Source organism: Netta rufina (assembly GCF_964035555.1).
Source record: "Netta rufina genome assembly, chromosome: 3".
Classification (NCBI taxonomy): Eukaryota; Metazoa; Chordata; class Aves; order Anseriformes; family Anatidae; genus Netta; species Netta rufina.
This window is the reverse complement of record NC_140125.1, coordinates 39571279-39595738: the sequence shown is the minus strand read 5'-3', so window position 1 is coordinate 39595738 and position 24460 is coordinate 39571279. Positions and strand designations below refer to the sequence as shown.

The 24460-nt window shown below is 39.1% G+C and overlaps 1 protein-coding gene across 2 annotated transcripts in view; it reads right to left on the bottom strand.

Annotated features, from left to right (window-relative positions):
* The window catches only part of SRBD1 (S1 RNA binding domain 1), a 128534-nt gene extending 105533 nt beyond the window's left edge, over nt 1–23001 (bottom strand). For both annotated transcript variants that reach the window (XM_084285404.1, XM_084285405.1), the window contains exons 1-11: nt 22861–23001; nt 17550–17747; nt 16671–16753; nt 16044–16209; nt 14624–14986; nt 12994–13160; nt 11769–11886; nt 11510–11648; nt 9134–9230; nt 7574–7709; nt 2784–2887 (exon numbers count right to left, since the gene is read on the bottom strand). In XM_084285404.1, the coding sequence (XP_084141530.1) occupies nt 2784–2887; nt 7574–7709; nt 9134–9230; nt 11510–11648; nt 11769–11886; nt 12994–13160; nt 14624–14986; nt 16044–16209; nt 16671–16753 (1373 nt within the window). In that variant the 5' untranslated portion in view covers nt 17550–17747; nt 22861–23001. The remainder of the gene's footprint in view (nt 1–2783; nt 2888–7573; nt 7710–9133; nt 9231–11509; nt 11649–11768; nt 11887–12993; nt 13161–14623; nt 14987–16043; nt 16210–16670; nt 16754–17549; nt 17748–22860) is intronic.
* Between the last annotated feature and the right edge of the window lie 1459 nt (nt 23002–24460).

The window sequence follows — 24460 nt, the reverse complement described above, 5'->3', positions numbered from 1 at the left end:
TGCTCCCAACTAGGATCACCATAAGCATAAATGGCTTAGACCACTAATACACCTCAAAGGGTAAACCCCATCAATGCTCACATAGTCCACATTAAGAACCACTCATATCAACTAATAACCGTTCCAGGAAGAGCTTTTAGAAGAGCGCATCTAGGCTTTTAGACCTGAAGCACAAAGAGCAGAGTTTTGTTTTTCCTCCAAGACACTACATGAAACTTGTACCAAATTGGCAACCACACATAAACCATGCCTTTAAAGCCTTGTACCATGGCCTTTACACAGTATTTGAGCATTTTGTCTAGAAACTGACGAAAAAGATTATCAGACACTGAACTTCATTTTCAAGGATGCAATCCCACTTTGAAACAAATTCACACCCCTTCCAAAGGGAGAACTCCACCACACCTTTACGCACAAAGCCAGCTAAGCAGCCCCTCTTCTGGCTGTTTCTCGTTGTTCCTTTCCCCATGTCCCACATCACAATTAAATCTTCAGGACCTTAACAGTTGTAATGTTAATGAAGCTATGTACGCTGTCAAACTACAGAAATCCCATGTTCTGATAAAGAAGTACATTCCATAGAGTCAAGTGTAACAATACTCCTGAGATTTCAGTGCAATCCTAAATTTCAAGAAAATATAGATGCTACTACAGGCATAAAATATTCTGCATTTGCAAAGAAAAAACAGTATTTTCAGAGCATCTACACAGAGCTCAATATATTAATGAAGAGTTCTAGTCTTTCAAAGTCTTTTCACTTTCCATCCTGGTGGCATTTAATGCTGAAAAATTAACTTCAGAAGAACAAGTAAAAGGCAGTATATTTACTACTAATTCAATACGCAGTAGATGATACTGTCCTGTGGCTAGAACATTCGGCAGACTTTGTAGCAAGGTTGTGGTTGTGGTTCTGCACCTGATTGTGTGTGTGTGACCTTCAGCAAATCAGTTAATGCCTCTGCAAAAGTTTGAACTCCTTGCCCTAAACAAGTGTTCTTAACCTTCTGCTCTATCCAGTAAATCAATGCAATGAAAATAATGCAATTACCACCGTTGGACCATTACTTCCAAGCTTGCAGAACAGAATACACATTGAGTAAGAAATATTTGCCAATTCGATAACAGTCGTCAATCAAATGAGGAAAATTAGAATCTGTGATAGACGTTAATGCATCAATATCTACTAAAATCATTCCTTCTGAAATTCTCTAGTGCTGGAGAAGTTGCCCTTAAATAGTAAAAAGCTATGAGCGTATGTAGCCTCAAAAATGCCAAGAATTAATATGTAGTTCCATTTCCAAGGTCAATATTCTTTTTATCTCAGGATGACTCACAAAAGTGTAATCAACCAAGAATATCTCAATTTACATCCCACTTTCATTTGTGTAGCAGTGACAAGCTGTTCCATTATCTGTGGCTCACAGTGCTTCCAAATTCTGTCACAGATGCAGTAAAAGCAAGACTGGTAGTTATTTTCTGCCTACAGAATATATGGGAGAGCGTGGGGGTGGGGAGGGTGTAAGAAAGATGGAAATTCCATTATATTTATTAAAATTAAACTTCAGTGTGTTTATTAATCCTGATACTTTACTGAAAAAAAAAAGTGACTTCCTGTTAGTCCTAGATTAAATTATCTGGTGAAACAACATTTTAATTCTTTCACGGGCTCCCATGCTAAAAACAGAGCTGTGAATCTTCTACAGTGAAAATGTGCATTTTTACCACATTCTTTCTCGGACTCGGTATAGAAGAAAAATATTTGCTTTTATATATTGAAAAAGCCTTTTTTTTTCCTCTGTCTTCTTTGCCCCATTTAGTAATTGAATTTTAAGGTGTTGTGAGTATATCTTAAAAACCTTTACCTCTGCAGTGCTAAATATCTCAGCCTGTTAAGAAAGATAAACCTGTCTTTTACATTCTGATTCTGTGATTCTATGTGGAAGGCAGATGCACAGGGTTTGGACCACAATATTTTCCGACGGAGAGCATCAAGGTACAGTGCAGTTTCCAAGAAAAAGAGTGACAGAGATACCGCACAAAATATATTTAACCAAAACTTCTGTAAAAAAGCCCTCCAAATTATGCAATACGAAACGGGTCTCATTACAAGAGAAAAAAAAGTAACTTGTCAGAGCAAATTGATAAGAAATAGGAGAATCATCCAAAATTTTCTGACTTAAGCAGAGATCATAACACAAGAATCAGGTCACATAATATTTGAGAATTATGGATTGAACACAACCACTTTTAGGTTGTCTATTAAATCCAGTACATTTTTTTAGCCACGTCAATGAACAAAATTCCTGACACATGCAGATTTCAAAGTTGCATCCTTTATTGATTTAAAATCTGAGGCGGCAGTCTTTAATCACTGCAATCAGGCATATAAAGTTATTTTTCATAAGTTGGAAGTACATTCCATTGTATTCTGCAAATTTCTTTTGCTGAAGACTACAGATGTGATGCATATTTCAAATTGAAAATACATTCACCTTTCATTATGTCTTCGCTTTTTTTTTTTTTTTTTTAAAGAATTCAATTGCTTGAAGAACGGAGCCAGAATTTCCCAGAAATGGCCAAAGGCATGTTCTTTTTTGTGTAATGCCACAGCAGTGGGAAATGTAGAGTAAGAAGTATCCATTTAATAGCTTCGTCTAATATGCATTTGCTTAAATTGTTCTCTTAATGTAACAAGACATGTGAGGTATATTTCAGTATGTAGGTGTCTACAGGAAAAAAAAAAAAAAAAAAAGACTTCCATAAGAACATGTATCCATGCAGACCTTTCATTGACACACCACCAACAGAATTCATTCTTCACCCCGTCAGGAATGTTGACCTTCACTGTCAGGATCTTCAGATTTTCCCCTCGGTTAATGGCCAGAATCTGAGTGCAAACATAAATGGCAGAGACAGATGACACACAAAATATCCAAAAGATAAACTTATCAACATTTGTGTACGCGCTTGCTTGACATTCTGTAGCAAATCATGATGGTGGTACAGTAAATCAGTTCACAAAGTAATAGGTTGTACAGATAACATCCACAATTTAAACACAGATTAAATCACACCATGGCATAACAAAGCATACATTTTTCACTGAGTCTGCAATCCCAAGATTCAGTTTTATCTTAAATACACTTACAACACAAGTCAGCATGAATTTAGTTGGTTGGGTAATTTTATAAGCCAAATGAAAACTCAAGAAATGAATTGAAAAGTGAGTACAATCAGAGCTAGAGATCACAAAGGGAAAAAGTTAGTCCTTCATTTTGTTTCCCAAGAGCAACCAAATTTAAAATTAATTGTAAATCAGAGCTTGTGACACAAAGGCAGTCAGCTCAGTATGATGAATTTTCAGTTATTCACACCTAGTTCATAAACAGCTGAAAATATTGTAGTTGCACTCTTTAATGAACACTGCAGTCTATAACGTATGCACTTTTCTGGCAGTCTTGTGTACACAGCCGCATATTCATGATCTAAACATAAATCTCGCTGTAGAAGTGCTATCTGCATGCAGTCTTATTTTAATTGGAAGTCCGATTTCCCCTTTAAAGACAGGATGACAACGCAAGTGGTGGATACTGGAGGGTACTAGTGGACATTTCCTAGTCTGATCTCACTCTGAAGATGAGGAATGGTCACCTGAAAGGGACCTTATAATTTTAGTAAAGAAACTCACCAAGGTATTTTAGATACAAAGTAACACTTAGAAGAAGCTACAAATAAAACACATTTTTAGAGTTCCTTTTCCCTTCCAAAATACTTTAAAGTGCAAAAATAAAAAATAAAAAATCCGCTAGAAGTTGACATTCTTGTATTACTACACATGTTGCTGTACGTAGCAGGCCCTAAGCACTGTCACAACAGAGCATTCCGTGTCAATCATGAACTTTAATTCAATCACTAGCTAACTCAGACATGTCACATATGTTAAATACAATGGTTTAAAATGACTCCAGGACATACTACCAATTTATATTCCTCAGCCCTACTGCTCCTGTGACATACCAGGCCTGACATATCATTGAACAACAAAGCTAATAATAAAGATTGCATGTGAAATATTATAGCATCTGGTACCTTGACTGCCAAAGCAAATGTTTTCATGTAGAGATTAGAAAGACACATTTTAACAAATCAAATGCTTTCATGTTTATTCTGATTTTATTTTTAAAAAGAGAGAAAAGCTAAATGTCAAGCTAAAACGAAATCAAAATGATGCTCAGGACAAAGAATGCATCTGATAGAATTATAATGTCATCATTCACCATGCTGTTAGCGGGGTCAAGATTTGCATCACATTTTCCACAGGCGCTCCGTCTGTGGAACGTGTCAGTCACCTCAACTTAAACCAGCTGCACTGCACTAGCTAATATTTTTTCTACTTTTTTATTCTGAAAAAAATCTGCCTCTCCTGTTTGAACTGAGATCCGTTCAGAGAACCACTATCATCTAGGAAATGCTCAATGAGGAACGCAATTAGTCAATTTATCTTCTTAAAATAATGAAGATTAATCTATTTAATTAACATTCAGATACAGCTATTCTAGACAAAGTAATCTTTCAGTTCTGGAGAAAAGACTGCTTTTATGCTAGACATGAACAGATCCAGTGGAAGGGTTAAGAGCAAAAAAATAAAATACAGATGGTTAAAAGAAAGCAAGAACAATTATTTAATCTAGTCACAAAATGCATAACAAACCTAATTCTGCTTATCACAAAAATGCAACATCCTTTCTATTTCACAGCTCTCCTCTGTGCCCCAGATTTGCTCAGATTCACTAAGTTTTGTATATTTTACCAAGGACTTTAATTTCCAATTATTTTTTAAGTATGAGATTGAAACAGAGCATTTGCCACAAACATTATACTTCATGAATAAATCCTTTTCCTCCCACCAATTCAGTCTTCTACAAATAGAGGAAGGCAACCCAAAGCATATACAACTGCTGAACTAGTTACAATTAGTCAAAAAAAAATAAAAAATAATCAAACACACTCCTGAAAGACTTCTGTTTTAGTTGTGGCAGCACTGGTAGAGCTACCTAACTGTATCCTCAAAGAGCCCAGTTCTGTTCTCTCTGCTGCCAGGGAAAGGAACCGTGGATGAAACTCCTCATGATAGCAAGACATTCCAGCTGCAGGGACCTACAGCCATCCGACTGCGTCAAAATCTCGAGTCAGACTTCTTACACAAGTTCTTTCTTATCTCACATTCAGTATTTTAACTTTTTCAAGCAAAAAACATGGCTCCATCTCTCCCAGTGTCTTATCTCCATCATTCCACAGCATATCTCACCACACAGAATGATGCCTTTCAACAACACAGAAAACGCTGAACTACCACATACATAGCTTCAGCTACACACAGCTGTACAACTACAGGACCAAACTACAGCTTACTGAACACCACTCGACCTTACTTTAATACATTCTGCAAGTCACCCCCAAGGCTGCAAACGCTTTGGTCATAAAGACAGTTCATCCTCTTATAGGTAACACAAGAATCTACCTACAGCTTGTTCCCCTTAAACTCCGATTAAAAAAAAAAAAAAAAAAAAAGTTTTCTTTCCTTACTTCATCATCAAATCACAAAATAAAAAGAAAGGAACTAGAAAACTAACAAGCAAAAATAATCAGGAAATTGAACAAAATCTTTTTTTTAGAAAACAGGGAACTTAAATAGCAAACTGCATACATCAGAGATGATCATAAAATGTTTCTTTCTTGACTCGAAAAAACGAGCCCTGATGTACCCAGGGCCTTGAAACCTCAGTGAAGATCAAATGACTCCAACTTGAATATTTCCCTATTATGAATCTTAAATATGTTAGAATAGGCAATATGAGTGGTATTCAGGAAATGAAATACAAGTGAGAGTGCAGAGTCAACCTGTGATTACAAGAGCTTCACTGGAAAGCAGGGACAAAAAAAAAAAAAAGAGAATTTAAAAAAAAAAAAGAGAATTTAAAATTTAAAAGAGAATTCAAAAAAAAAAAAAAGAGAATTTAAGGTTCCTGATGAAAGGAGAAATAAATCAGAACTGCTTGAGTTAAACTTAACATCAAAAAGACATGAAAAGGACACATCCTAGATGACAAACAGTGCACGTGGGCAGAGTGCTAAGTAGGTTTGGGAAATCTGGTTTAGAGCCCTGGCTCTATCTGAGCAACAGTTTTCTTTATGTAAAACAGGGAAAATAACGATGCCTTGAACAAGAGGTAAATCATACCGTCATCCCAGAAAACATTCATATCACTCATATGTCCAATACACTTTGCATAGGTCAGCATTTCACAGCTCTCAGTGCAGGAAAAGCTCAAGTCTTTGACTGCTGTAGTGTCCATTCAATAGAAGAGCAGCCAAACAAGAAGTAATTTAGTTTTTCACCTAACAGCATCCAGACTGGAAGGAAGGGTCGGAAGAGCATTTAAAGGTAACCCTTTAAACATTGTAACATTGTGAAATTGTTTGAATTATAAATCCATTTAAAGAAGAAGAAAAACATTGATAAATTCAAAATATTGCATTGTTTTAAAATTGTAACATATAATAGATTATTCTGCTGTGGAATAAGGCAGACAAAGAATATTTCTGGATGAAAGCAGTTGACAATTTTGTTTTAACGCTACTTAACTATGACCAAACCAAGAAACAATTCAGTTTGCAACTAGTAATGAACCCAGGTAAAGGCCCTGACAAATGTACTGACTGCATCAAACTTTGATCTGTAGTAATGGGGGCAGCCTAACTATCAGGACATCAGCTTCTCAGACACCAGTAAATTGGCTTTGTCCCCCAGTTCTTTTCCCAGTCATGTGGAACTGGACTTGGGGCTTAGGATAACCTAAGATGTCTCATAAGGGAACACTGTTGACTTTCAGAACAAACCCATTTTCAAGGGTTCTGCAGAGCTTCTCTATCTAGATTGTTTAACTTTTACGTGACACTGCTGCTGACAAGAGCTGCAATTGTGGATCATCTCCAGTTTTAATTTTCTGGATCCTTCCCCCTGATACTTCTCATCACTTTCACCTGACAAGCTTGATGCCAAATAGCTCTGAGCATTCTAGCCATAAGCACAGTCTGAGAGCTCTGTGCTGCAGCAAACATCCAAAAGAAACAAAGAATAAGTTTCTCCGAGTTTGCTTCAAATACTTACATTCTAACCAAGCAACTTCCACAACTATGAAATATCCCATTCTCACTTCCACACAGACAATAAATTGTCATTTATCCTTTATCCTTCTCCTGATAAAACTTGTGCAATTGTCACTGGTGTAAGGAACTGAGGGCATGGCACTGACACTGAAAATAAGTCATACCAGCAATGAAATCTCTGATCCCTATGCCATTATAAATATTGCTTTAATGAGAATTAGTTAGGCAATAGACATAGTGAAGATACAGTCCTCTATTTTGTTTGTTAGTGCAGAGATTAACATCTTTGACCTGTATTTGAAGAATGTGAAGTCTATTACATTTGGTAACTAAACTTCAAAAGTAAAGCTATCTGTGCTAATTACAATAGTAAGAAAAATAAAAACAAAATTTGAAGGTATACCTGATGATGCTGAATATTTTTTATATTACAAGAAAACTCATGGTATAGCTGGAATTTATCAATATCTTTTTCATTTCCATTTTTGGATGACACTTTCGCCAAGGCTGACTGGATACAAATGTACCTTTGCTGACATCTGAATAAAAGAAACAAATGTTAATAGGCATTTTAGCATAAAACTTGCAAAAAGCTATTAATGCATATTAAATAAAAAACAATGTTTATCCAATTATAAATTATGTCAACTCTGTAATCAGTCACAGACCTACTACATACCTTAATGCAGAAACTGACCTTACATATACTGACTGAAACATACCAAGGGAAGAAATCCAACGAGTCCTCAGGAAATGCTGAACACAGACCTTCTCATGAAAGTGAAGGATAATCAAAAGCCACCACCTGGACTTCAGTTTGGTCAGTTATTAGTTCAACTTTACAAAACAAATTTTGAGAAGTTGCAGAGAATATTACAGGAGTAATTTATGTTATACAAACACAAAATCTCCTTTGAACCTACCCATCCTCAGAACTCATTTCTTGCTTTGAGCAACTAACACCCGTAAAATTTTTCATTATTTTTACAAGTAACAGGGATCCTAAATACAGCTTCCTGAATGCTCCTTGAGATTATTACACATTTAGATCAAAATTACAATTTAGATCAAAGAGAGGTATCTGTGAAGAACTGTGCATCCAATTAAAAAGCTTCTGGTGGTCAAAAAAAGGGGGGGGGGGGAATAGTGTGGTAATGACTGAACCTCCTTTACAAAACATCTCCTCCATTGAAATTATCACACGGCTGTGCTCTAGCATTTTGATAAAATTGGCCATTACAACAAACAGCAAACATAGGCCAACTAAACAGAACCAAACTGATTCAAACCAAACCATATGCTCCTAAGAAGGTATCTGTTATTTGATAATTGTGTTCTCTGTCCCAGATGGTATACAGCAAGGAGGGAAAAAAAAAAAAAAAAGCAAAAAGCAACAAGCAACTTTTACTCTGTTACATGAACCTCCCTGGACATGACAAATACCAGGAAGTCATTACATAAGGCAAGAAAATTTAAGTTCAGCTAACACAGTAGAAGGAACTCCTGCTTTAAGAATAGTCCATCAGCCTGTTGGAGTAATAATGCCAATATTAACTGTCAATAAACGTAATTACATTGACTGATGTCAAGCACTAAATATTGGAGCAGCTGCTACAGCAGACATGCCTTTGAAAATCTGCAGCTTGAAAGAAGTGCATGGAGAGAAAAATTTTCCCTTCAAGTGATCTCTCTGTAACTGCAAGGGAGATCAGCTCTATACGGAACAGAGCCATGGATAATTTGTCGGTTTTGAGTAGTCACAGTATCTTGCTACACTCAGAGATTTCTCCTCCACTGATAACCAGATGGGCAGAAACGCTAAAGAATGTCTCCTGCACAAGTGAAGGAAGAGACATAACAGTAGTACTGTTTTCAGATCATTAAAAATTGTGAATCTGCGTGATAAGAGACTGATTTTTACCATGTAACCTGGAAAAGTTTAGGAAGTAAAATTCAAACTTACAATTTCCTGATAAAGTCCAAGGTATCTTTATCCTTCGCAAAGATATCAGCTAGAATATGCTGTACTCCAGCCTCTACTTCCTGGATATTTGCAAGTCCTTAGGGGGAAAAAAAATTAGTAACTATAAAAAAAACTAATATGAAAAATTACACAACTGCATAAGCAATAAGAAAACATACACGAACTGAGAAAATTTGATGCAAGTTATCTATCAGATTTGCAGGTTTCACTGAAGAATTCTAGTTCACTGGATTTTTTTTAAGCTGTTCTTTCTTTCCAGAACATCTGTAACTGTTATATCTTTAGTAAATCTGAACTGATCAATGCAGTATCATAAATCAAAATAGCATTAAAATGGGAGAAAAGTAATATTTTTGTGAGTTTGGTGCTAACAGTTCTTGACATTTATGACAGATGAATTATTTACAATAGTAAAATTGGACATTCAAGTGTAATTTGTGAGATCGTAATAAAATGCATCAATTGCAGCAGAAATTTACACGTTTTGCTGACTGAGACGGAAACAGCCTAAAAACTTTGCTGGCAATCCTGTCCTTTCTCTGTGTAATACTTTTGTATTTCCCTGGCTATGTTGCAGGAGTTTGCATGGCAACAGTTCTGAGATAAGGGTAGACTCATCCTATTCCACAAAACACTGTTCAAACATTCAAACAGTGAAGTTGTAAAACATCTCCATAGACAAAGCATTACAGCGATCTGACAACAGAATCTTTCAGCTTTTAAAAAAGTGTTTAAATCTTGTATTTTAAAAATCAATCTATATAATTCTGCTTCTAGCAATGGTCAGTAGCAAATGCTTCAGAGCAAGAATTCTACAGTTGGCAGATGTGGGATTAACAGTCTAGCACAAAACACATTGTTTCTAACTCCACTGTCTGGTAGGCTGCACGTATGTTGAAAGAGCTTTTATAACACCATTTAGAAAAAATGCATAGCTCTGATAATTAATATTTTTACTGAATTCACAACCACTAGGGAGCTGAAAGCACCTTTCTTTCACTGTTGGATTACTGCACATGAAAAATTCAGTATTTGTCTTCTCAAAAACATTCGATTAAAAAAAAACAAACAAACAAACAAAAAAAAAACATATCTTAAAAAGATTTGATGAAAACTTTTCTGCACAACAAAGCACTCACCACTTCAACAAAAACTCCCTCTGATCTCATACTGTATATAGGCTGTCAAACTGGCTTCCAAGTTGATAAAAGTGATCCAGTTTGTATATGGTTTCTGACGTGCCTTTCAAATTAAAATGATTATATAAACCCAACCATGTTATTTTTAGAACAAAAATGAAAATAAAGTATACTGATTTTAAAATCAGTAGTGTTTATACTGCAACAAATAGCACTGCCTTTTAAATGCACCCTAAATAATTTATGTTAACTTCCACCATGATTTTCTTTTGGCTCCTGAGACCAACAGAATAGTCAGATATGTGGTTGCAATAGACTGCTTTGTGACATTTTAAAAAGCAAAAACTAAATTATTTGATAACTGATTCTCAATGCAAAGTTAGGATAATATTATAAACAATATATAATAAAATAGAATAACAACTGAAGTGGCAAGAGTAAGAATCACCCCCACGTGGGAGTTGAGCACTTATTACAAAAGTCAAAAAAGCAAGTGTTGGGGCAGGGAAAAACAAAAGCACTTCTCTATTTTAACACCATACAGAAGGTTGCAACAATCTTCGTATTTTATTGTCAGAGATTGCCCCCTACAGATTCACCCATAACTGCATTCACAAAGAAACACAGTTCTGCAGCCTATACATGAAACTATCAGATTGTTAAAGTTCCTGCTAAAATTTCAGCAATTACATCTTATCCAACCCCTACTGTCATCCAATAGCAAAAATTCTCCTGCTAATTCCAAGTCAGCAGAGCCAGATGTTATTAAAATACGCTGCAACGGATTAAATTTACTTAAATAAACAGTATGAATATAAACCTCTTCAATCTATATACAGTCTGTGCCAAATCTTCAGTTGACAGTTCAAATATGAGCAGAATCATAGAGAGGTTCAAGATATGTGGTACACTTCCTCCCTCTTTCCAGTAAATACAGACTTGGACTATAACAACTCTGGACTTCTGTCTCTTGTATACCATAACCATTGCTATTTACAACACACACACACAAAATAAAATAAATTAAAAAAAAGTACAAACAGGAAAGGTTGGAGAACTATGGCACTAAATTTGAATTCTATTGCACCTTGCTAAAAGAAGTGTGGAATTTAAAATAGTTTAAAAAATCTTCCAGCAACCTAAGGACAATTAAAATAATTCCCCTTTTCAAACACTAGAAATAAGACATTAGTGCTAATAGAAGCAAAGCACTTACCTTTGACATTGGGTCTGATGTAAGAAAAGAGATTGAGTTCCATAGGATTCTGCAGGAGAGAAAGAGCTGCAGGTTCTAATCCCAGCTGCTTGGCCCTCTGGGCTTTGGTACCTTTACTCCCAGTTTTATAAGGTGCAGACTTAAAAACAAACAAAAAATAGTTATTAAAAGGCAAGGAAATATTTCAGTCATGCTATGTACATTATGCATGATTACACTTAAACTAAGGATGATCTAAAAAAATGACTAGTATACTGACCACATGGTCCAATTCTTCAAAAGTTCTGCAGTTTAATAATGCTGTGAATAGGCATCCTGATAGCTTCCCCTCTTTCTTCAACTTCTGTATCATTGTATGTGTCTTCTTTGCAACAGAACTAAAAACATAAGAGAGATATTAACAGTTACATTTCATGGTGGATTAAAAAGGATTTTTGTTTTGACCTTGTCTAGTGCACTGCTGAAGACCTCTCAAACCTCTGAAGATTTTAATCTCATGCTAATCCCTTAACAAAATCCTGACAATTCAAAAAAGGGTTCCTAACCATCATTCTCTTTCTCTAATTCAAAGGATTGTCAAAATATGTTGTGGTAGCCTTAAGAAAAAGAATCAAACGATAGAGAACATCATTACTGCTATATACATTTTTTGGAAGATTACTGACCCAAAAGCCAAATAAAAAGGTCAAAAGTTAAATCCATGTCAATGAGCACTTACAGCTGTAATTCATACCAAAGCAGTTCTGCAGCACGAAGGACAGCATACCAGATTTTAAACCTTAATTAAGATACCTGTGACATTACCCTGCTTCAGACAGTGAAGGTGTTTTGTTATGATTTAAATAACTCATTCAGACCATCTCAGGCCACATTCCCTCTTTGGAAAGAACCTTTTCCTAGGACACAACCTGAGAGTAAAAGAGGCTGCATGAAAAAACACGTTGACAGAATAGCTGAAGTCTGTACCCTTGTCTCAAGGGAGTACATCCACCCAAAATCAACAAGGAATGAGAGCAGTCTCATCCACCCCTGCAGCAGGCTTTGCTGTAATGGTCCAGGATGGTTTAGCCCACCCTCCTGGTATACTACAACCTCAAGTAGTGTTCTTTACTAGAAAGCTTCGCTATCCCGAGCAAGAAGTCAAGGGATTCTTAGCAGTTCTTTTTCTAAGACTGCAATTTATATCTAATTGGTCTACATATTTCCAGGATCTATAAGCTACTAAAATTGCAGACCAAAATATTTTTTTTCTTGAAAATTAATAATGTTGGATTTCTTTTTATGTAGACTAAAAAACAGACAGGCATCAAACACAGCTACCTCAGTTTTCAACTTCCTTTATGAGTTCGTTCATAATGTGTACAATGTGTACACATTATACACAATGTGTGCAGTGTGTACAACATGTCAGAAACAAGGGATGCAGAAGCAGCAACAGGTTGTTACTCACCTCTTTCTCAGCTACCTCCCAGTAACTTACTTACCGTAGCTCTTCCAATGTTTGCTGCACTTCTCGCAAGGCATCAGCCTCCAGATTATTGATGAGCTCTTTTCGATATCGAGCAATAAAAGGAATTGTGTTTTCTTCTTGAAAGAGGCGAATTAAGTTTGCACATACCCATGGCTCAACATTTGTTCTTTCTGACAAAACCTGTAACAAGAAAAAAAGAAACAACACACCACACAACAAAATGCTTAGGAAAGGTAGTGGATTGCTTTAAACAGCCTCTTACTCAAGTTCAAAACCAACTACAGAATAATATGCTAACCAGCTTTGTCCCTGACAAGACAAGATGTAAGTCTTCCCACACATCCAACCACCACAACCAGTACTTCAAGAAGACTTGTAACAACCAATGTTTCCAAGACCTTGTGACTACAAATAAAAAAAAAATAAAAAGGAAAATAGGGTCTCTTGGGAATAGAATTAAATAGGATAAACAACAACAACAACAAAAAAAAAGACAAGCTACCCATGGCAACACAGAAAACTTGAAGCTTTTTTTGTTTCTTTTAAACAAACACCAGTATACCTCTTGGTTAAGCAAAACAAAATAAAAAACAAAACACGAACACAAAGCTGATACAAATTCAACTCTGCCAATAGAAACTAGTATGATATTACCGTAGGTTTCAAGATGAATTAAGTCTCACACACCTAAACGTGATTTTGTACAAACAGGGCTTTCTATAGATAGAATTACAGTGCATCAAAAAGAAGATGAGAACAAATTAGATAGGTACTTTATCTTACCAATGGTTTAACTATCATGGGTTGTTTGAACTTTACTACAATTATTCCCATAGACAGCTGATTTAAAAGCCTTTCAAAATTATGAGGCCTAAAAACATAAAAACTCCAGCACAATCACATTCACTACATTTAGAGCAGCAATACAGTAAAGAACAAATTCTCTACCTGCATTTCCAAGAATATTTTAGAAGAATCAGGCATATAAAATTTCATACCCTTTTATGTAGGCAGTACTAACCATGATACATATTGAACTCATATTAAAACGTTCTCTAACAATAGCTAGCATGCCAGAATGAGAGCTATCCTAAAACTGTCTTTATTTGAATGGCTTCAAAGTTAACATCCTACAAAAAGGAAAAATGGTATTTCCCTTGATGTCACTGTTGTTTCAAGAAAGCAAACTTCTCCTTCATGGTACTGCAAACTGGTACACGCTCTTAAATGAACCTCTACAATGAAATGATCCATGCTAACTAAATCTTAAATTCTGAAACAGGCACCCCAAATCTTTCAGCATCCATTCCTTTAGAAGTTTCAGTTAGCTATACCAAAAAACTTGTGCTGATACATAAGAAATATGCAGCAAACTGTTACAGGCAAGCTTTGTAGTAAGGACTTCATAAGTCACAGATGTTAGAATAAAGTTAAGGTTTGAACTTTTAACAGTTATCAACCAACATTTATATTTATACATATATTATGACAATTTAATCAGAGGTTAAAGGAGTACTTAGCAGCACAATGACTCTGACATTCCAACTGATGCCAAGAGGATTCAAATTGCATGTTAGATTCTACGTGCAAATTATGTAGGAAATGATTTCATTGACACCTGAGAAAAGGAAAAGATCTCATACCTGTACAATATCCCAGTTCATTTCAAATTCTTCTTTTACTTTGTTGCCTCCTAGATTTTTTACTGGCTTTCCTTCAGGAGATGTAGTCGATTTAATCTTTTTAAAAGGTGGTTCATCAAATGCAAAATCCTCCTCAGATTTCTCATGTTTCACTTGATTTCCCGCTATAGGAGCACTTGTTGAAGGTTTTTCATCACTCTCTGAACTCTTTACATTCGTCCCTTGGAATGAGTTTGTTTCCATTTTTTTAGGCACTACTGGCATTTGATTTAAAGTTTTCAATTCAGTGCCTACATTTTCTTCTTTATGTTTTAGAAGTTGCACCCTATTATCTTCTGCAGGAGCAATAGGCAAGGATACATCCTACCAAAAAGGACACAGAAACCATATTAGGCATTGACTTATAAACTGTCTCAACCACATTTCAATGAAAACCATGGAAAACTTCAAACCAGACATTTTTTTCCCCCAGAGAAGTCTCTGTCTGGCAGGGAAATGCCAAGCCAGACATCAAGCAACCTGAAATATTTCTTGTGTGTAGGAAATAAAAAGATAAACGTACCAACCAGACCCACAATTTAAAAGAAAGATCAAATTAAATTATCCCAGAAAGATTTAAGTTGGGCTCTCATTTAGAAGTTATCAACCTACAGTCCTTACCTCCACTAATCTGAACAAAACTGGGAGCAGCATTGCAGGGAAGCACACTTCCAATGAGGTATTAGGTGCAAAATGGGAACTGGAACTGAGATTTGGTCTGCTATTGCTTAACTTTGGACAAGCCATGTGTTCTTTCCTGAATTTCCCCAGAGATCACCTTCAGAGTCCATGAATGTATTTCTCAATATACCACGTATCTCAAAACATTCAGAAAAATAAATACAAACTAGAAGTATTGGCTCCTGTCATGACCTACCCTCTCATGCTAATCTTTGACAAAAGACAACTAACTTCTGATAGCAATATATCATAGATTCACCACAATAAATTTCTGCCCTTACTGGGTTGAACAACCGTGCAAGGAAACATAAGGAAACAGGACTTATTTGTGTTGTGGTACTGAGCTGGTAAAAATGTAGAAGACATCAAAGGAGTAACACACAAACCAGAGGCATTATGGTGTTTAGTTTTCATTATGGAAAAAACAGTGCTTTTTATGTATTTTTGTTGTTGAAAGAGATCTTCATGGAAAACCCTATCAATAATCACTGGCTAAAGTTTTAAAGGGAGAGTCCTTAGATTTGGGACAGTTAAATACACAAGGAAAGCCATATTTATCAAATCTATTTAATCTTTATGGTAACATTTGAATCAGATGAGCTGATCACTCAGTCATGCAACCGAATGCGCTAGCATTGGACAAATTCTACTTATGTTACTTGCCCTCCATGGTAATTGCCTCTTGCTTACAGATACTCACCAATTCTTCTTTTATCGCTACCTTCTTGACCTTTTTCCTGGCCACTGCTGACCGTGGAGCAGCAGGTTTTTTAGGTTTTGCCACATTTTTCTTTGTCAACTGAGGTCTCTTGGCAACTTTGCTTTTTGGCTCCCACTCCTCCTCTTCCTCTTCGGATTCAGAGCTCCTGAAAAACAAACAAGTAAACAATACTGCTTGTGAGAAGAATAAAAAGCAAGCCAATGAGTGTTTTCTGCCACTAAAAGAAACAAACAGGAAAAATAAATAGAAAGATAGATACACTTGAAAAAACACAGGTCTTTCCTGTTGCAGAGCTAACAGCTGGAACCATTTAACAAGCTTTCCTGAAGCTCATCACTGGCATGCACACAGTGTTTCAACAACTGGCAATTCAGTTTCACTCTAACTTCATCGCGAGCATGAAGCAGCAAAAGTAGTTTATGTTTTACAATTTAGAAATTTTGTGCACTAAGAATTTTTAATAAACCTCTCAGAAATTGTGTTGTTCTTGTGCTTCTATTAAAGCTTTGCACAAATCTTTGAAGAAAACTGTTGTAACATATATATCAAAACTATATACCATATAAATGAAAAAAAAAAAAGCCACCATGGAAACAGTAATCTTACGAATTAAGAAATGGAGATAGTTCATCATCTTCTGATATAAGGGCTTTGGATTGAGATTTCACCCTCCTTGGTAGAGATGTCATCTGAAACAGAGTGGAGAAGAAAGAAACAGAACATTTGGTTAAAGTTAGTTTCTTATTCAGCCCTTTAACTCGCTGCCAAGTGTGTCCTCATAATGTCTTCACCAATCACAAAAATTTCCTCCAGAGAAAGTTTAGATTTCTTAGTATTCAAGAATTTAGGCCACAGCAGCAGACATTCAACAATCTTTTCAATTTAGCCCACAGACAAACCAGCACTAAAGACTCCAATTATTTTTGTACTCAATTGGAGGTAACTATTCCAGCTGCATGTAAAGCTATCCTAGCAGAAGGAATACTGGTTCCCAGACATATTACTGTGTGTCAGTTGCATACTATGCCAGTCTTTTCTCCATCAGTCTTCTAAGAAATACAGAAAATAAAATTAAAATCCAACAATGTGAGCTAGCATATGTTTCTGATGTGAACAGTATTGCAAGAAGATTTTCCATTTAGATCTAGAATTTCATCTTTAAAGACCAGTTGTTGCTTGTATGCATATTAAAATCAATGATTCTGAAAGAGCTGTTTGTTTTCCTTGTAAAGCAAATCCAGAATTTACTTAAGTGACAGTTGTCAGTACCATAGCAGAAGAATGATTATTGGAGGCCCACATCAAATAGCACTAGCTATAAGCTTACTTAAAAAATACAAGCCTGGAGCAAATGGCACGGTCAGTAACAGGTCAGCTCTCCTGTACTGCTTCATTGACTGCAATCCTATCTGGTGAACAGTCAGAACATGCCGATCACAGAAATCCACAGAATCTCCACAGAATATACACACACAAAAAAGTTACCTTATTAGCTTCTTGGGTTACTATTCTGCACCTGGAGTTTTGAGACACCTACAACTTCACCTGGACACTTTGTTTCTCAGTTTTCCTTTGCTCTTTACAGCTTCGTGGTCACCATCACAGTCCTGAGTTAGTTATAGATTTATTCTTGTTGCCTCAGAGGCATGAAAATAACGTTTCCATTTTATATTGTACTTCACTCTGTGAATGGGAGAATCAAAAAATGTTATTCATATTTGCAACACCAAGATTTCCACAATTAGGTAACACCTGAGTCAGATGGATCTCTGATCTCTTTTGCAGGCACTGGGACACCTTTCAAATGGTCAAATTTCACGGTTCTTTCCATTTTTAAACTAGGTATTCAGCTTCAATATCACTACTGGTCATGCTTCTTTAGCTAATCCAACCAGTATCCAACCGTCTTCACCCAGTGCACTAACAGAAGCACAATTACCATGCAGCAAATATAGAAAGGGCATAGGAAAGCATGAAATAGAATAGAAAGTGATATGTTCTATGGAAAAGTTTGATGTCATTTGTGGTTTTTTTCCTTTTGATTTCTTGGATTTTCTGCTTAAAAATAATTAGACCATCTTTTTTGTGTTTGCTGCAGAACTTAACAAAGATGGAGAAGTATCAAATACACATGGCAGATCCAGGCGATCAGCTCAGCACAGAACCTGTCCTGTGCCCCACTCATCAATAATGTGATGTCAGCTCTTAAATGCACGTAGCAAGATGGGACTGGTCTCATCTAGATTAATAATATAATTAAAGTTGAAGCATAGATTATCCACTAGATTTTCCTGAGAATAGCAGTAACCTGTTCCTGAAAGTGTTGGTACATGCACTCAAAGTTAATTTGGACTAAGGTAAGATATCAATACAAAGCACTTATTTCCAAATAACTCTGTGAATAGACAAGCCATGGTCAGAAGCCAAAGTGAGCCAAAATGAATCCTACAACTCTGAATAAAGGCCAAGAGCATCTACAAGATGAATATCAAACACGGGGTATCACAACGTAAAAATAAAAAAAGTCTGGGTATTTCACTGGGAGGTGAGGTCCAGTCACAACCTTGCCCCCCTTCTAATAAACATATGCACTGAATTAACTGTACTCAAAGCAGGAATCTTGCAGTTGCTGCCTATATTCTTTTTGTATACAAAGAATCCTTTTTTGATTCAAGTCCACAAACACACTTCTGATTTGATTCCAATTGCCAGACAGCTGTCTGCTAAATTTTCCTCCTGAGCTGCCTGCACTAGGGTGTGCTAACACCTACAGTTAATGACTAAGAAAAACAGTCCTTCTGTGATTCACTGCAGGGGGAGGCAGGGAAGAGGATGAAAAAGCAACGAGTCTAAATGCCACTGGTGATGATGAACAAATATTACAGAATTTTTATTTTTTAACTTAAAAGACAATCTCTGAAGTGAGGCTGGAAGACGGGAAAAAAAAAAAAAGAGGCAAGCACAGATACGCTTCACAAGGGGGGTCTAAAATGCTCATAGCGCTGACTACACGACAAAGCACTCACAGGCTATTGCCTGCGCTGTGCTCCGCTTCTACTTGGATACAATTCCCTATGTTTCGTGAAGGAGACTTGTCAAGAGAAGCAAAAAGAGGTTCCTGCCTCCAATGTTGAGTGAGCTAGGAAAGACATTATTCATCCCACAGCGTACTGGGATCAAACCAGGGTGAAGCTGGCCACTCGTATTACATTTTTCAGATGGACTGCCCTCAGCAGCAAAACTTCCTTTACCACTTCCTTCTCTGTAGCCTCCAGGTAACCATGCTCCCAGCCACGTGTAGGCAAGGCCTAGTTTCTACCCCAAGAAAAGAAACTACGGCTTACACAGAACTGTGTCCCCTTCCCAAATCCAGAAAACTCCACAGCTGTAGAAGAGCCAACTACAAGTCTGACTGCTTCTTGAACAATGAAGAGTACTGAATTTATACCAGAGAAAAGTCAGAACAAACCTTTTCTATCCCCACCTGTGTCTCTTTTCACTGTAGCTGTGCCTTATGGCAGGTGGTTGCAGTGCCCCTACACTTAGCACCTGAAGAACCTAAACATACAGCATGCAGTGATGTGCACAGCGATCTAACCACCCTGTGTAGGATTTCACTGGCTTGCCATTCCGTGTATTCAACTCCTACAGCTCTGTTCTAGAAGCTCTCCTAGCAGCCAAAGCCAGCAAACGTCCAAGCGATGTTTGCTAGTACATCGTTTTTTCTTATTGTATGTATTGGCCAGAAATTTTGTGGTAATTAAAAAGAATGCTCCTTGAGAAAACAAGATCTTAACAATCATCCTGCCAACAGTATTTTCACTTCTACAAGAGGCAACAAGAGTTAGGAGCTAGAAACTTCTGCCTTGCACAAGCAGCTCTTGTTTCATTTCAGATCTGTCCACAAATAATAATCTAAACCTGTGCAATAGGCTTAAACCTTAACACAGAACCTTTTCCCCTCTTCAAGGGAATCAAAATTCTTCTGCTCATCTGCCTCACAAGTGACAGAAGACAGCATGAAACTTCCCTGCTAGAAACACCCAAATTCTCTCTGCTTTACATACTCAATAATCACTAAGGGCTTTCTTCTCCACAAAAAAAGAACAAAAACATTTCAGGACATTCTTCAAAACTACTCCCCATGTAAAAAAGAAAGAAGACTTTGCAGAATTATTACACTGTCCAATGAGGAAGGCTTGAATCTGTTTAAATAATTGCTATTGTAGGTAAATATATTTCCCAGGTCTACTCTCCAAGCAGTTTTGTTACCAATTCTCTTGCTCCCAACACTTCTATTCTCTCCATCCAATGCAAACTCCACAATGCATCTGAACTATCCCAGTGGCTGTACACTTCTCCCTGTCTGACAACTACTTGTTAAAATATGGTGAATGCAGTTGGATGTTGGGCCACACCACGACCAAAGAGAAGAAATGGCAGAGCTCTTCTTACACTTCACTGTACAGAATCTTAATACCAGTTTGCACAAAACATACAGCAAGGGAATGAAGTAATCATTCTGCTGTTCTCTCTTCACACATCTGAGTTCCAGGCAGTGTGTGCAGTGTAAGAAGATTAGGACTTTAAGGGCCTTATTACGTTAAAGAGCAATCCAAGCTTCATTTAGAGACTTTAGAAGAATGATATTCTCTTCATCCTCTCTATTCATGCAAAGATACAACCTATCAAAAGTAACTTTCATAAGCAAGTACTTTGGTATGAGCAACTACTTGCAGAAGAAGTTTTTCAAGTCCCGAAAACTTAAATGTAACCAGAAGAAAAATAAACAAACAAAAACTCTTTTAACCCCACCATCTTCCAAGAACTCCAACAAAACCCATGACTACCACAGAGCTACGTAACTCAATGACTAGAGCAAAAAATTTCAAAATTAGAAATTGCTCCACTGATCCTAACAGACTGTTATCTTCTACAGTGCACACTAGGGAAAAAATAACCGTTTAAAGTTATAGAAAATATTATGCCTCTACAATATGATCAAGCAAATGTCATTATGGTAAGTTTAAATCTCACAACCTTACTACATTAAGTCACATAAATCCCTCATAAAGAAAAAAGAGAAATATAGATCTGAGGATCAACAAAGGCAGCTGCACCTTACAACTCACACAGTTTTTTCTACCTGAAGGCACAATATTAAAAAAGCACAAAACCTAACCACCAAAACACACACATACTTGGAATTTTGTTTCATTTCTGTAACTGCAAAAAATCCTCTAGCACAAAAGGACACAGAAACTTCTAAAGCTCTTTTCCCTATTAACTCCAAGTAATGCATTCCTTCCAGAAAGGAAATCTGTCTGTGTAGGAAGCTCCTCAATCACTGCTCTGCAGCCTCTGCTTTTATAAGAAAATAGCAAGGATAATAAAATTTTGCATTTTAGCTTTTCCTAATATCACACAGTCCTAGCCAACCAATAGTTTATTATAACATCAAGCATCTGGGGCAGGACATAAAAAGCACTACGGATCCCACATGACAAGTGCATTTCAGACCATTATTAGCAACAGCAGAATGGCCCACTCTAATAACTATATGTAGGTTTTTAACAGTTTGATTTGGCTTGTCATTTTAAGACACTTCCACTGCATGCCAGAACTAAGACAAAATCAAAGCGTGAGCATCCTGTCAAGCAGCATAGAGGAGAAAATGCTACACAGACCAATGGCAGGGACTTGCACTGAAATTACTGCTCCATAAGATTTTTGTCATCTCCAACAACTAAGTTGTACTTGAAAAATATAAAACCAACTTACTTGCAGCTAAAATCTTGGCGAACTCCCAGACACTTTTGCTGGGAAAAGCTAATGCACTAGATTTCCAACTTTCTTTTCCTACAAAAAGACAGTCGGGACTACCTGAGAAAGGAGTCAGATAGAAACCAGGGGTCTCCAGCGCTAACTGGGAAGTTACAGCCAGAAACAAAGGTGCAGGCACGTAGGGTGGGTGTGCACGTACAGCAGAATCCCCGCTAATCACCAAGGAAAAGGCTGATAGTGCAGAATCACAGAAACATTTAGGTCGGAGAAGACCTCGAGGATCATGTAGCCAAGCTCTGCAGCAGCAGCACCACCACGGCAGCACGCCAAGGCCGCACGCTGGGCGCACTCCTTGCTGCCCATCCGTGGTCCTGCACCCGATGGTCAGGCTGGACGGCAGGAGCCACCTGCACCATGGGGCGCTGCCAGAGGGGCTGTGCACAGCAAGGGATGGGGCAGCGCTCTCCGTGTGCCTCTCTTTCACGTGGTTATCTCGAACCACCTCTGAGATAACACCAACCAGGTGGTGCTACCGCAATGGCAAGGGGCTCCTGAGCCAGCACAGCTGCGGGATGATGCGTGGCCAGTCTCCTCCTGCCCAGCAAACCAGCCACAGCGCTCCCACTGGCTCTGACCTAACGGGTTTCTTTCTGAGGGACAGCGAAGTCCTCTCCTGCAGCACGTTTGGCCGTGAAGGTGACACTCGTTTGGGGATCATTTGCGGCACGTGTGGAGCTCAGACTGCACGGCTCGCTGCCGCGATGCGCTGCAGCCACACCGCGGCTGCCGGGCCCGGAGCGGCACCGAGCCGCGGGCACCCGCTGCGCGCCCCCCGCTGTCCCCGCAGACCCCGGCAGCACCGCCCGCTTCACCCGCGGGGCTCGGCTCCTCCAGAAAACGCCCCCGTTTCCACCCGGCAGAGCGGAACAAAAGGCGGCCCCCCGCCCCGAAGGGCGCCGGGGCCCGCTCCCCTCCGCCGCCGAGCAGCCCTGCCCTGCCCCGCCCCGCTCACCCGCGCACGGCGAGGGCCGGGAGGCGCCCCCCAGGCTTCGCCCCCCAGGCTTCGCCCCCCTGCCGCCGAGTTTGAACGGGCCGCCAGGTCAACCCCGGCCGCGCCGAGCCCAGCCGCCCCGCCGCGGGGAGGAGCAGGAAGCGCCGGGCGCGCCGCGCTGCAGGAAGCGGCCACCGAGCGGGGCGGAGCGGCCCCGGCCCCCGCCCCCGCCTTCAGCCCCGCTCCGCCCCGCTCAGCCCCGGGCTCCTCCGGCCGCACGGGTGGCGGTGGCCGCCCTGCCCCTGCCTGCCCCAAGGGGTCCCCCGCGGCCGGCGAGGCCCCCGCCGCCGCCGCCAGGTGGCGCTGGGCGCCGCGGGGCCCGGGCGCTGAGGGAGCGGTGGGGCTGGCGGCTGCGGCGGCGCGGGGACGGGGTGGGGAGAGAGGGGGCAAGCGCTCCTCGCGGTTTGGTGTCGGCGGCAGCCGGCGTGTGACATAGAATCACAGAATCATTAGGCTGGAAACGACCTCCAAGATCATCTGGTCCAACCACCCCCCTACCACCATCACCCACTAAACCATGTCCCTAAGCACCAGGTCCAAACTTGCCTTGAATACCACCAGGGATGGGGGCTACACCACCTCCCTGGGCAACCCCTCCCAATATCTGACTGTTCTTTCTGAGCATAAATGTTTCCTAATTTCCAACCTGAACCTCCCCTGGCACAACTTGAGGCCATTCCCTCTAGTTCTATCACTAGTTACCTGCGAGAAGAGGCCGACCCCCAGCTCCCCACACCTTCCTTTCAGGTAGTTGTAGAGAGCAATGTGGTCTCCCCTGAGCCTCCTCTTCTCCAGACCAAACAACCCCAGTTCCCTCAGCCGCTCCTCACAGGACTTGTGTCCCAGGCCCTTCACCAGCTTCGCAGCCCTTCTCTGGACATGCTCCAGGGCCTTGATGTCCTTCTTGTGGTGAGGGGCCCAAAACTGAACACAGCACTTGAGGTGTGGCCTCACCAGAGCTGAGAACAGGGGCACTATCACCTCCCTGGTCCTGCTGGCTGCAATATTCCCTGATGCAAGCCAGGATGCCATTGCCCTTCTTGGCCACCTGGGCACACTGCCGGCGCAAGGGCTGGTGCTCTGGTGCCAGCAGGCCAGCACCTGCTGCAATATGAAAGGTGCCCTGGACTTTCATTTAAGCTAATGACAGAGTGGAGATGCAAAAAAATCTAGGTTCAGTTCCCGGCTCACAGGAGTTTGCAAGCTATTGGAAACGTTTCCACTGCTGTTGGTAGGCTTTGAATCAGAACCTCAGTGATACGATGCATCTTTTCTGTTTCTCTGAGGTGAGGTTAGTTATTTTTCACAGGGGCATGGGGAAGCAGAAAGCATATTTGTGTGACACTGAGATACCATATCAAGGGCAAGCACAGAATACATAGAAATAAATACATGCTTTTTCTCACAGCCCACTGGAAAGATAAAAAAAAAAAAAAAAAAAAAAAAAACAAACACATGTGGATCCAAATATAAATTGGACGTTTGTGTTCCTTTACCTCATGCAGATTAGAACCTGCATTATTTCCCCTTATAACTACACTACAACATTTGCGCTCTAGTG